Source organism: Saimiri boliviensis, chromosome 6 (assembly GCF_048565385.1).
Source record: "Saimiri boliviensis isolate mSaiBol1 chromosome 6, mSaiBol1.pri, whole genome shotgun sequence".
Taxonomy (NCBI): domain Eukaryota; kingdom Metazoa; phylum Chordata; class Mammalia; order Primates; family Cebidae; genus Saimiri; species Saimiri boliviensis.
In genome coordinates, this window is record NC_133454.1 from 9188301 (window position 1) to 9202427 (window position 14127).

At 45.9% G+C, this 14127-nt stretch overlaps 1 protein-coding gene across 4 annotated transcripts in view; it reads right to left on the reverse strand.

The window, feature by feature from the left end:
• Positions 1 to 207: 207 nt before the first annotated feature.
• FAT3 (FAT atypical cadherin 3) overlaps positions 208 to 14127 on the reverse strand; it is a 669312-nt gene continuing 655392 nt past the window's right edge. For 2 of the 4 annotated variants that reach the window (XM_039462301.2, XM_074400334.1), the window contains 5 exons: positions 12803 to 13464; positions 9220 to 9333; positions 7199 to 7258; positions 6574 to 6609; positions 208 to 5961 (listed from right to left, as the gene is read on the reverse strand). In XM_039462301.2, the coding sequence (XP_039318235.2) occupies positions 5339 to 5961; positions 6574 to 6609; positions 7199 to 7258; positions 9220 to 9333; positions 12803 to 13464 (1495 nt within the window). In that variant the 3' untranslated portion in view covers positions 208 to 5338. The remainder of the gene's footprint in view (positions 5962 to 6573; positions 6610 to 7198; positions 7259 to 9219; positions 9334 to 12802; positions 13465 to 14127) is intronic. The other 2 variants (XM_003941495.4, XM_074400335.1) reach the window with 1 other exon arrangement.

The window sequence follows — 14127 nt, forward strand, 5'->3', positions numbered from 1 at the left end:
AAGAAAAATAGCCCTTTCAGACCTTTCAGAATTATTTCCTCCCTATTATACAAAGAGACCCCTCTCTTTTACGGGCAGACTAGGGCTAAAGAGCTTTACTTTGTACCACGTCTTGCTACTGCGCTCTGAGGAGTATGCCCTCCTAAATGCTATATGAGCAATGAACTAAAGACAAAAGGAACACTTAAAAAGAGTCAACACAATTGGTAGTTTCGTTTTTTTCTTTTTACTCAAAAAGTTGTTTTAACCATCAAATTTTGGCAGTTACAAACCTGTACACTGTAGTGTTTGTTTTTTTTTTTTTTTTTTTTTTTTTGGCTGTCTTGTTTTGTTTGCTTTTTGTTTATTTAAGAAAAAACACAAGACTGAATACTGCCACCAGCAATAGATGCAGGAACAATCCATTTCCTTAAGGGACAAAATCCACTGTTAGCTTTCCCCATTGCATAAGGTTTGGTGTGTGATGTGTGTGCAAGTTCAGGTGAGTGTACAGTGTATGAAGAAATGACATAACTCACTGTGACTTAAATTGCATAAAAATACTGAATAACTGGGCAAAACATTTTTTACAAATGTCGATAAAAACATTTTTCTTAAACGGAGAAATTTAAATGAAAACCGTAAGAACCAAACAAAGGTTACAGTACATTTTGAAATGATTAAAAAACATTGTCAAATCTAAAATCCGTGTGTGTGTGTGTGTGTGTGTGTGTGTGTGTGTGTGTGTAGTTACCGCAAAAGTTTGCAGACCAACAGCGTGAATGACCTAGAATTATATTCGACCCCCCCAAATTAAAGCATCCTGATAGGCATCAAATAGAGTATCTACAAAAGCCTGGAAAATTGAAACCACTTATATACAACTTTATAAACATTTTAAACACCAAAACATACATCTTTTACAAACCAGCCTGTTTGCAACAGGTAAATGTACAAGACACTCTCTCTGATACAATGCTTAGAAAGAACTGCTTCCATTTCCAAACACATCTGCCACTCCCAAAATGCAGTAGTGTGGGCTCATAAGATTGTTCAATAGTAGCAATTCCGGTACCAGACACGCTCCATACGATTCTCAAGTGCATCCTAAACACTGGAAGAGACTAATTATGGCCTTTGTGTATTACCTACTTGTAATTATTGCTTTTCATTATTACATAAGAAATATATTCTTTGCCTATCTTTTAGCCAGCTGGCGAAATAATTAACTGATGCCAAACCCACAAACGGTGACGTTAAATCCCAGCATTACACAACCAGAAGCTCAAAGACATTGCGGATTTTCATCAGAATAATGTGCAGTTGAACACCGTGGGACACGAACCAGCAAAAACATAACCACCTTCTCACAGAGCACACCCAGCGATGACATGGAATCCATGCCTCTTCAGATCTCCATTTCCCGTGGTTTGAAACTAAAAACATAAAACATTAAAGCCTAACCACTTCAGCAATACTTGTGCACTGGGAAGGCAGCGGAGTGAAGAGCCAGACAATTACCTGGACAATCCGTGCAAAATGAACACTAGATCTTCCTGAATTACTTCATATAAAACTGTTTTCAAGATCTTTATTTTGATGATCTCTTTTCTCCATTCCCCTGACTTTGATGATGCAAACATAGCATCAGTGGGAGTAGTGGGTAGGGTGGGGTGGGAGGTATGGAGGAGAGAGCTGATGGTAGATAGGTTTTGTTTGCTGTTTTTTTGCACGTATGTGCTAGTGATTTCCAAGGGAAGTTCCGGGCAAATCCCAGAAATGAGTTCCCTTTCTTTGCTTTCACATTGATCCCCTAATTAGACGAACCTCAAAGCATGGACGACCTACTCGTGTTACTAAGTCTCTTACATGGCATTTCATGCATAGACAGGACAAGGGTACATGGAAAGCTGGCATAGATTGGAACGCAGCAGCAAAATATTCATAGAGGACAGGAAATAAATGAAGCATGCACTTTATTCACCTTTTACTACCCACAAGCTCTTGCTTGCTATATGACAAGCACCAAGAGTCTAGCTATTCTCAACCTAACCAGAATGTGTGCAATACGAGCAAAGTGCCTACAACAGATGATGGGAAATGGCTTCCAGGAGGTGGCACATAGATGTTAGAAAAAGGAGAAATACACTAATTGATTTAAATGTTTTCCATATGCTTCATCATGGTGGAGGGGGTAGGACCAACGGTAGTCAGTGTTAGTGGGAAGAAAAAATGCCAAACCAAAACCAAAAATGTAACCAGTAGGTAACAGTAAAATCAAAGTTTAACTACAACTGATGACTGGCCTCAGCTGAACTCTGTAATGATCATTTCATCCCTAGTATACAAACATTCATTTGGCAAAAGCAGCATTTTGACGAATGTCTAAAGAAATGGGAATTCTATACCCCTCTTCCTGGGGTGAGGGCGGTGGGGGGGGGGGGAGTTGTCAGGAAACAAGAGCATGAGGCTTCCAGAAAAATACAGTCCATGAATTTTCTCTTAGAGCATATTCCAAAGAAGGAATGGTGGAAGTTGGAGCGTCTATTAGAACCAGGTGGCTCCCATGCTCAAGGTGTAGGGTAGGGGTGAACAATATGATGTAAAGAGAAGACTGGACAGATGGATGGGTGCTAGTCCTCGTTACGTTAATCAACTTCCTCTGTGAGCTTGGGCAAGTCCCTTCCCCTCTCTAGGTATGCTTCCTCTTTGATAACGAGCTTCGACTAGCAACTAGGACCCTTCCAGCTTTTTAAAATCGGTAGTCATCCCCACCTAGTAGCATCTTGGCCTGACTGCAAAGCATTTCATCATCGACAGGGAAACCTACCTTTCCAGAAAGTGAAGAGATCACCTTATGTTTAAAGATAACGAATCAAAACATAACACATACTTGCCTGGTAGATATTTAGCTGCAGAGCTATTCTGCAGAAAATTAGGGGACGATATCCCCAAGAAAAAAGTATTTTATGTGGGTCACAGCAAAGGGTGGCACGATTTTCTTCAGTGACTTCACAACTGCATTAGGATCTATCTAGCCTTTCATTACTGAGTCGGGCATTCTCCCTTGAAGAGATGCTGTGTAAGCAGTAGTGACTCACTGGCGTTAATCTCGCTCTAAAATTTCCTAGGGGCGAGAAATGAATTGTTGGTTTTACTTTGAGGGTTTTTATGTCATTGCATTACGAAGAGTGCAGCCGTGACGCTATGCTAGACCATTAGTTTGTCACTTTTTCCCACGATTCTTGCAAATGTGCCTCTTACCTAAGAAAAATACCAAAGACTTTATTCTTAGAAAGTTTGGGAATGAAAAATGGTGTTTTTTTTTTTTTTTGTTTGTTTGTTTTTTTTTTTTTTTTGAGCATAAACGTTCAGAAACACTGACTCCTAAACAGCAGGTGGATTAAACACAACTGAAACGATAAAAATACGTGTGAGTGAATGATGGACAGACTGGGGACAGTTTACACACCAATGCCATATGTCCTCAAACTGTGGACACAGATTTGCTCATTAAGCAGATAGTGCAAATGTGCATATTTACTATGGCCACTGCACAGGCAGCCACAATCTGAAGTAAAGGAGGAAAGTCACTCACTTGTCAACTTTCAGTTTTGAGGACTAAGTTATATTTCCAGTGGAATGATGCTCCTATTAATTTTGGAAAGTTATGGCCAAAGCCCATAGATGAGAAGGGAATCCCAGCGTGTAATCAAACATGACACATTTTAAAATGACAGGTTAGTTCTGGAAAAATTACAACAAAATACTCTTTTTAAAAAGCACAGTTTCAGGCCAGGCACAGTGGCTCATGCCTGGAATCTCAGCACTTCGGGAGGCTGAGAGGGGCAGATCACAAGGTCAGGAGTTTGAGACCAACCTGGCTGACTTGGTGAAACCCCGTCTCTACTAAAAACACAAAATTAGCCAGGCATGATGGCACGTGGCTGTAATACCAGATCCTCCGGAAGCGGAGGCAGGAGAATTACTTGAACCCAGGAGGCGGAGGTTTGCAGTGAGCCGAGGTTGCACCCATTGCACTCCAGGCTGGGCGACAGAGCAAGACTGTCTCTAGAGAAAAAAACAAACACAAAAAGCACAATTTTGCTTTAAGTTAATGTAATTGGCCGTACCAAAATAAAGTTAACTGGAGTAAAATATGGCATTTGATGTTTCTCTAACACCATAGAGAGCAGAGAAATCGAAAGGTATGCCATGCTCGCTGGCAGGATTTTCACCATGGTCCATTTCCCAAAACCTTCACATTAGCTTTCCTCAAGAGCAGCCTTACTGAGGGCAAGCACGTATTTGTACATAGGCCCAGACACACACACAATATGATAATTTATACACAATAACTAGTCTACTTTTTCCTTAACATAATTCTATGTATAATGGTGACACTACCGATTTAGAAAAACAAAACTTTTCTTGGCATCATCAAGAATTGCGACTATCTAGGCTGTAAACTTTGAAGGTATTTTTTTCTTTTTATCCCCTGGAAGTCGAGTTTTGCTTAACCTTCTAAAGATCTCTCCTTGTGGTGAACCTGTACAAAGCCAATTTCTGCAGCAATACTAGATTTACCAACAGGAATATTTACCAGAAAGCACAAAACAAACCAGATAATCACACTCTAATGTGGAAACAACTTTAAGCTCCTCCCCCACCCAACAAATGGAACCCAAAAAGCCGCCTGTTGCTCTTCATTGACACCTTTCTCGAAGATCATAAAACCCAACTATATTAGATAGGATGCTTAACACAAATAACTGAGCATACTAAACATGTTATTCAAACCTAATTTTATAGCTGAAAATTGGGCAGCTTATAAAAAAAAAATAGTTGCTTTAAAAGGCGTCAGCCCACTTTCTTGTTTAATAAATCTGTTTCTGTTTTCTTTTGCCTAAGAGACTAACTTTTCCAAGTAGGAGTCAGTACTATTTTCATTTCATTGGCTCAAAATTACATGCAACAATGCCTCTTTGTTGACAGTTTTTAATACTGCAAGGACTGATGCTGTAACACTTTGCAGGGCACAAGACTGCTCAAAGCCATACGAGACTGCATAACTTAGTGGGTGAAATGGTTTTTCCCTCTTTGCATTTTTAGCCATGAACACAGGTACCCACATCAAGGATTACCAGTCACCGCCCAAAAACAATTTCTCAGTCTTTCCTTTTGGCCCAACTCGAATCCAGCTTGCTTGCCGGGACAGCATGACTTGGGAAGAAGTTTCTTGTGGAAAATACCGTCTTGCCTTCTCATTCCACAGATGATTCGCCACTGAGACACGAGCCCAGCCAATCGGCTTCCACTCTTCAGTAACAAACAGGGTGAAGTACCCGAGATGCGGTATCTACACTTGAGTCTGGTGCTGAGTCTCCACGAAAGGAACGCGAAGGCTGGCGAGGCTGAGCTCTCCCACGCTCTCGTAGTCACTCATGGCTACTTCAGAATCGTCAAAGCCGCAGTTGGCCGACACATCTGAGGATGAGGTGCCTCTGGAATTGTGCAAGGACAGAGACACGCCATCTGCTGGGCCCGTGGCCTCCGTGCCCTGGTTCATGCTCACGGCAAAAGTACTAAATTCACAGCTGGCAGGCGGGCCCACCAAATCCGTTTCATTGGGGAACGGGTGAGGAGGGAGATACTGGCTAGGATGGAACTGGGGCCTTCTCCTGCAGTCTGGGCTCAGTGTGCTGGCCAGGGAGACGGGCTGGGAGGGTGGCAGGGCCTCATACTGGTCCGGGAAGTCCTCCGGGAGAGGAGGAGGCAGCTGGTCCTGACTCAAAAACTCCTCTTCATGAGGGGGTGGGTATTCACTGTCAATATCATATCCGCCCAGGTAGTAATCGCTCTCCAGCTCCCGTGTGCTGCCCTGGTGTACAGACCCTCCATCCTGGTTCTCGTAGTTGGGCACTTCCTCTATGTCTGACAGCCGGGCCCCTGGCATCCAGTCAGAGGTGTCCCAGTGATAGGCTGCGAGAGAGAGAGAGAGAGAGAGAGAGAGAGAGAGAAACCACGACAGTTAATTTCCTCTACACTGGAGTCGGCACGTGGCTGGGAAAGCAGCACAGAAGCCACCTGACATGCAATTTTTTTTGGCATCCAAGAGACCCTAAGAAGCCAGGGTCATCCGCATGCTGCTTACAAGGGTCTGGGGGGCCAGCCATGCTTTGGCCTGCAGAGAGCAAGACGATGGCCACTCTGACAGGTGGTGCCTGGTGGCCGCAGAGCCTCACACTCGGCCATGCCGTGAGATGAGCGAGGGCACACTGAAGAGACAAGTTCCAGGACCCCTGAACACTGTCCCCACACCCTCTTCCTAGCCACATGCTATTGCAGAGCCAGGCTGGCAGCATGCTTGCAGAGAGGTCCTTCAGCCGTGCTGTGGACCACAGGAGGCAGGAAGGCGTGCAGGCAAATGGGGGAAACACACGCATAGGGGACGAGGCTAGGAGGGGATGCTGGTGGAGATTTTGCCTCCAATACTGAGCACAGAGACACCTGAGACATGCAAAATTCAGATCGGGGCAGAGGACGGGAACAGGGCAAGAATGAACTCGGGAATTCAAAACATGGCACAGTCACCTCGGTTGTAGTTCTGTCCTTGGTCCATGACAGACACTGTTTAAATACAAAGTGAAAAGTGAAACTGACCATCCAAACCATGTGAAGAGGGATAACACAGAACATTTGAGATGACTTTTAAAAACATGCTCCTTAAAGGCCTATGGGCTATGACTAAGTTTAGCCTTTATTTCTCCTTATTGTTATTTAGGGGGGAGAGGAAAAAAAAACAGAAAGCACATTTATGCCCTGATTTTAATAAGTTGCTAATAAAAGCTACCTGATTGAAATAAGTATCCATAATATTGTAGCTCTGAATGATTTCTTAAATATCCCCAGCTCATAATAGGTACTCAATGAGAACAGATGTTGGATATAAAGACAGATTTACTATTAATCTGGATTGTGACTAATTGGGTACTCTTGTCTTGAAAGAAATTTGATAAAGAGTACCCCGCATATTTATTTTTACAAATGACAAACTAGTTTTTGAAACTGCAAAACAGATCCATAGAGAAAAACACCACATCTCACTGGAAACGAGCTGTTTACTGCCCTCTCTGTGGGCTATCCACTAACATCACTCCCAGTCCAAAGTAACTAAGCACAATTTCAAGAAATGCTATGGAAGAAAAAAAGTAAATACCTTCATTCTCTATAGAGTCAACTACATTGTTGACAAGCTGAATGACAGTCACTATGGAGGCTTGTGGTCAGGAAAAGAAGATGGGAGGGAGGGGGAAGGACAGCTGCAGGTTAGTTGTGTTTGTGAAACATCCGTTAACTTATTTTAACAACAATAACGGCAACAATGAAGGTTCAGCATGCAAACACCCAAAGCCTCCCCACACTCTGTTAGGGAATGTATCAGTGGACACCTTTCTCGAGAGGGTCCTGAAATTCACGGAATGGAAGAGAAATGGCAGCAAAGGCCAGTCCTCCTGAAAGGCAGGATCGGTCATGATGACTGGGTCATAAATTCACCCCTCAGGGCCCAGTAAAATCAATTTAGGAAGGCAGTGGCTCATCAAGCTCATGCTAATTTCTCATTAGCATCTCCCAAAGGCTCTCAGAGGAAGACCTCACTATTTCCAGGAAAAATTATTTGTTGGTCAGTCAGGCTGCTCTGAACCAAATGCCAGTGATAGAGGATAAGCTTTGCAGGACTGATGGCTTGACGGTCACAGGACGCCACCGACAGCCCAAAGTGACCCAAAGCCTAGCCCCCACCAGTAAGGTGTGGACAGAAGTCAGCATTTGGCCTCGAATAGTTAGAATACAGGAGATCTCCGCGGTCTATATGGATTGCCTTAATGCTCAGTACAGCAGCTTGTGGAGAGGTGATCAGGCTTAAAACCAATCTGATGAAAGCTCCCAACACCACCTGCCTCATCTGAGACAAACTTAGAGTGTTAAGCATAAAAGGGCTAACCAGGCATCCCTGCTGCAGTTGCTGCCTGGAGTCTGGATTCTATGTGCTCAGGTGCTTCTAGGTAAAGTACAAACTAGCCACAGCTTTTCTACTGGCTGGGGACGAGGAGAAAGAGGATAAATCAAGGCAGTCAGGTCTGGGGGTGCGTCTCTGACTTTCTGATAATGGTCAGAAAAAATTCAGGGTTAAAGGATTTGTTGTCTGAGCAGACAGAAGTGCCCGCATTTCAAGTGGTGATGAAAAAAGGCTGTCTTACTTGTATGATCGCTTCCTATAGTCTTCAAGCTCACCTGGTTCTGTATTTACTTTGGAGGCCGGGGCTATGCTTTTTTCATTTTGGACTCTGGATAAAGGACTCAGCACGTGGAAAAAAATTCAGCAAGGGTTTATAGATTGAATGATTACATAGATTAATAAGTATCCATTTGTGGCTAGTTGCTGACAAATGGGAAAATGACCTAAGGTAAGGCTTGTTTGTCTCTGGATGACTGTTTGAAAATATCCTTGGTTAACCACCACGCTGAAAACGGTTTTGACTGTTCCTGCTTCCCTCTCCTGATGTGGGGAAGAGGAACCCATCCTCTGAAGCTGGCTGCTCAGCTCAGAAAACCCAGTCCACCATGACAGTCCCCATGCTGTTTGAGAGGCAGAGGCAGCAGCTTTGGAGTGTCAACAAAGTCCGAGAACCATGAGAAACTGCACGCAACATTTTCAGTGTACGCACGTTTTTCTAAGAAGCTGCTTCATAGTTTTTAATAAATTCTACAAAAGCCCATAACCCCAAATGATGATAAGGGGGATTCAACTGAAGGAAGATTCCACTGGTTCTTTAAGAAAGCTTTTGTCTCTGAACTAATTTCTAATGAGGGTGAGGTTGGATATACAGTGAAGAGGGAAGAGCTCGTTGGTAAAATTTAAAAAAAATTACTTGGTTTGCTAGAGAATATCATTTGGGATGACATAGTTCCACCATGAACCAAATCAAAGAGGACTCGCTGCTTTAGGCCCGAGGTAACTTCATCAACCCCTGATACAGAGCTCTGGGCCTGCTCCCAGCTTCAGCTCAATGGGGGCTCCTTTGGCAATGACACCCAATAATGGGGTAAACCAGGAAGCTGGTGAACACGCTCAAAAGCCCATGAACAAAGCCAGTGGCACCACCCTCCTCCCAACCACAGTCTTCCAGAACAGGAAGCAGAACCCACCCGCTCGGAACAAATCTAATGACTTCTTACCGTTGTCGTCACCGGAATCTGACTGGAAGGAGCTGAGAGACTGAACTTCAGAGTTGCTGCCTTTATTACTGCCTGCAAAGCAGGTCACTTCTCCCGGGTCATCAACCCCTTTGTCTTCGTGAACAGCCAAAGAGAAAGCAGAAATGACACTGGTTACCTTGTCCCTATTTCCAGTCCTGCCCCCCCCACCCCGCTCCCACCCAGTTCCCTTGATGCTCTCTCATTTGCTTAGAGAAAATAATTTAGCTACACAATAGAAAATTGATTGTGCCATTGGGGGCAAAGTTCTGTCAATCGAGTAATTTACATGAAGGACTCAAAACCCTTAGCCCATAGTAAATGAGCTTCCAAACAGCTGACAGCCAAAAGTAGCTGTTCCCTTCTCAAAGTGAAGCGACTGAAGAGTGAAATGAGAATGAAGTGGGTGCATTGCTCTTTGCCATTCAGAGTTAATTTAGATCACTTACATGAACTGATGAGGTGTCAACACCAGGTTAAATGAGATTACTTTTAAAATGGGGTTATAAATATTTCATAAGCAAGAATGCCTTTACATTTATCCTAACTTCCATCTCTGGACAGGGAGTGGAGTTTCCAGTTTTGTCTTCTAGAGGGCAGCGTTGTATCATTTTTGGGAGTGACCATGTTCCCCACCCTGTGTTAAGGCCAGCAGTGGTGTGGATATGCCCTTATCAGCGTTATGTCCTCCCTCTTTGCGGTACAAAGACAGCAACACACAGATGCACCTGCGTGCGCGCTCTCTCTCACACACACACACACACACACACCCCGGGCCTTATTTAATGGACTAAAAGAAGCAATAAAAACAGCCTCTATCTTGAGACTGTCAAGTGCAAAATGCATTAGTTGCCCAGAAGTTGTCTTACCAGCTAACTCTGCCTTGCTTAACAAAGAACGAAATGTATTCAATACAACCCAACAATACTTTGGGGGAAAATGTGAGTTTCAGCCTGAGGTGAATTCTGGAAACTGTCACATCAGGAAGTGGGGAGGGCAGTGATGACCAGGAAAAGCTGCAAATCATCATGTAATGCAATGGTACAAAGAGATGCAGGCTTGTGATTAAGGGAACATTGTTCATCTTTGTGGCCACAGAAATCACGTTTCTTCCACCAAAGATGTCAGGAACAGGCACGGTAGCTCTGCAACTGCTGTCAGAGGCTGAGGTCACAGCAAAGCACCAGAGTTGGATAAACAACCAATGTAAGTAGAGAGAGATTCCAAGGGAGAAATTCACCTCCTAACAGCCACAAAGCAGAAAATGTGACAATGTGCTTCAGACAAGCACAAGCTATGCACAAGCTTAGCCCCGAACACAGGGAAGGAAATGACAAATAATCCACTTGGGTGAATGAAGTGCCGGGCAGAAAACTCCATTTTCCACTCCTCTATTTATTCACCATCCCCCTTTTTATTGCTATAAATAAAAAAAGAGCCTATTAGCTCGTGGATTGGCAAGACTATAGTAAAGTCTAACTCAACAGCTAATTTGAGAGGGAATATATTTGTGGCAGAAATTCAAGGGCAACTGCTTAAAATACACGTGTCCACAGAAAGAATCAGCAGATAGCATACTGTGGTAGCACTAGAATAGAAAGGATTCATCCTTGGCCCTCCGCTATCACCAGGAAATACTCTTCTTCCGTCCTGCCGAAGCTCCCAAGAACAGTGCCGGTAAGAGCACAGGTTTTAATCCTGGCGTCTCCTTTTGCTAGTTAGGTGCCCTCGGGTTAGGTGTCATTGAAGGGAGTTGTTTCCTCCACGGAACGATGGGCTGGCAGTGGCATCGATATGGGGGCAATGTGATGGTTTAAGGAGATGACCTAACACACAGCAGTGTGCTTCACATTCACCTGCTGCCCTCGCTTTCTCACCAGACCTCTTGGTTCTGAACCCTTGCATTCTGGCTTCTGTCTAGATGGCTCTATTGAGATGTTCTTGAGAGGCTAAGATTCCTCTTGTCATCAAGGTCAGTATACATGTATTTTAGCTTGCATCCTACACGGTTTTACAGCAGTCAGTACTGATGATCTTACTGACATGGTCTTGGCCTCTGGACAGGGCCCTCTCCTTATCCCTCCTCTTTGTTTGTTGCCAAGGGTTTGTCTCCTCGCCTGCTTCCTCCCCTTCTGCCCAAAGCCCATGTGGGTGTCTCCAGGGTTCTTTTGGAGGCCTGGTTTGACCATCCTCTCTCTGTTCTTGCTCTTGTGGAGTTCACGCTCTTAGAGTCCACCATCCTAAATGCAGATGATGTTCACAGCTTGATGTCTAACCTTGACCTCTCACCTGAACCATGGAGCCAGACGTCCCTCGGGTAACTTTCTGTGTCCTCTACACTGAGCTGCTTCCTGTTTCTGGAAGGTCATCTCCAAAGTGTTCTACTGAAAACTTACTCATGCTTAATGATATCAGTAGGAATGCCCCCTTCCTTCATGAAGAAAACCTTTATGTTTCTGACTGCCCGTGGTCAGCTCCACCTGAAACCTTCCTGGTCCCTTTCGGTCTCTCCGCATATCTCACAGTACTGTAACCACAGCCTTCAAGGCTACCTAGGACACAGCTGCCACTGGGATAGAAAGCCATTTGTCCTGAAGAAGTCACAGGCTACAGCAGAAATTCTTTAATCTCATTGTAATGGACACTATAGCCGGGAAAACAATCTCTCACCTAGACGTTCACAGAGGCTACCTAACTGGCTCTCTGCTTTTTTCCCTTTTTGGGAAGAAAGCCTTTTCAGTTTGTTCTCTTAGGATCAGCCAGAGTCAGTTCTAAAAAGATAAATTAGATCATGCCAGTCACTTCCTTAACCTGCAGTTGTGTTGCTGTTAAGATGTTATCAGTTCTCTGGTGCTCAGCAAGCTTCAACTGCAGTGACCTCCGCTATGTTCTTGTACACACCAAGCTCTTTGCCACCCCGAGAGTTATGTACCTGTGGCTCTTCCCTGTGCCTAGAAAGCTGCTGTGTGAGGCCAAATGAAGAGGGAAATGCCACTATCGGGCCCAGACCACCTTTCCTGTCTTGCGGCTCCCCTTGTTTCATAGTCTGTACATTCCAGCCAACAAGAAACGACTTGCTTTTCTGCTGATCCCGTGGGTCCCTCCTACAGTGGAATGCCCTCCTTTCCCCAGACTCTTTAACTCATCATGGTCTAATGGAAGTGCCCCTCTGCTTCTCTCGAATCTTCATTCTAACACTGGAACTACATCCTTCGTCCAGCCTGCCAGAGCCCACTCCTGGACATGACTGACGTGGCTAGCCTTTTGCACTTCCAGAGCGGCCCGCTATTGTGGGAGGAGGATGGATTTTGGAATCTGGACGACTTGGGTTGGGGTCCTGACTGCCTCTTACTAGCTGCCTGACCTTGGGCGCATGATGTCACCCTCTCTGAGCTTCAGTTTTCCCATGTGCAAATGGAATCAGAAACGGGGCCGTTTTCCAGGCCCGGTGCGAACATTCCACACCAGCACACGTCATAGCGAACGCTCTGCCCGCGGGGTCTCTCCCCCTTGGCCTGGGTTCCCCGTAAGCGCAGAGGGCTGAGCGCGCCTGCTTCCTACTCACTCTCCGTGCCCGCGTCCCAGCCATTCTTCCGGATGGAGTCGCAGTCGGAGCGGCAGGGGGACACGGCCGGGAGGTTGGGGGCCACGCTGCACACGACCACGCCCCGCCGGGCCGTCAGGATCCGGGGCGACTCGGGGTGAAACGTGGTCATCTCCTGGTGCTCGCCCCCCAGCCCGTCCACGATCTTATCCAGGTTGCTCCTGGAGTCGCTCTGGAAGCAGGGCGTGTAGGCCATGGGGCGCACGGGCACCTGCGGGGGCCCCACCTCCTGGTAGACGTTGCGGCCGTCCCCGCCGCCGCCGCCGCGCAGGCTCCTGAACGGGATGCCGTTGCTCTTGTTGAGCAGCGCGGCCGCGGCCGGGTCCTGCACCAGCGTGATGTTGTTGCGGGAGTAGTTCTTGCGGAAGACCTTCTTGCGGAAGACGATGAAGAGGACCACCAGGACGAAGATGACGAAGAGCACCACGGCGATGCCGATGAGCTCCTCCTTGCCCACGTACGCGTGGCCGGCCTGGATGTTGGGCACCACGACGGGGCGCAGCCCGCAGTACTGGCCCACGTAGCCCGGCGTGCAGTTGCAGAGGAAGGAGCCGAACACGTTCACGCAGGAGCCGCCGTTCTCGCACTCCTCCCGCTCGCACTCGTTGATGTCCTCCTCACACCTGCGGGGACACAGAATCCCCTCCCCACCGTCAGGACCTGGGCGCACACGCTGGTATATGGGAGCTTGGGGGAAACATGGCCATCTTTAAAAAGAAAGTGATACACCTCAAGGGTACAGATGAAGCGGGACAAAGAGGGTGGTTCAGGGGAGGAGGCACTAATGGAGGCATTTCTGTGGCCACTGTGGTCCCGAAGTCATCACCTGGCCTTAAGGTGTTACTCTCAACCCACTCTCTCCCAGGTCCTACCTGGGTTGGGGGAAAGAGAGAGACTGGGGGGAGAGGGGAGAGAGAGAGAGAAAGACAAAGAACGACAGACGCTATTGAAAAGGGTACTGGTCTCCAAATCCCTGGGAGCAGATGCATCTCAGAAGATAAAACTGTGCAATTTTATCAAGGACATACAGCACATAACTTGGACGTGATGTAAAATAGTCCTCCCCCTCGCAGAAACTGGTGCTGGCCGTAGTATCCCGTAATCAAATACACCAGTGTTTCTGCAGTGAAACATATGGATATTCACACTAAATGAGAGAAATAAAGAGTAGAAGGAGCCTCAGAAGAGTTTTGAACAGGTTTTGCCACCAAATTAGTTTGCCGCTAGCATACCCCAAACCATTTAAGTTCTCGGAGCTTTTGGGATTGTACAACTGCAGACAAAGA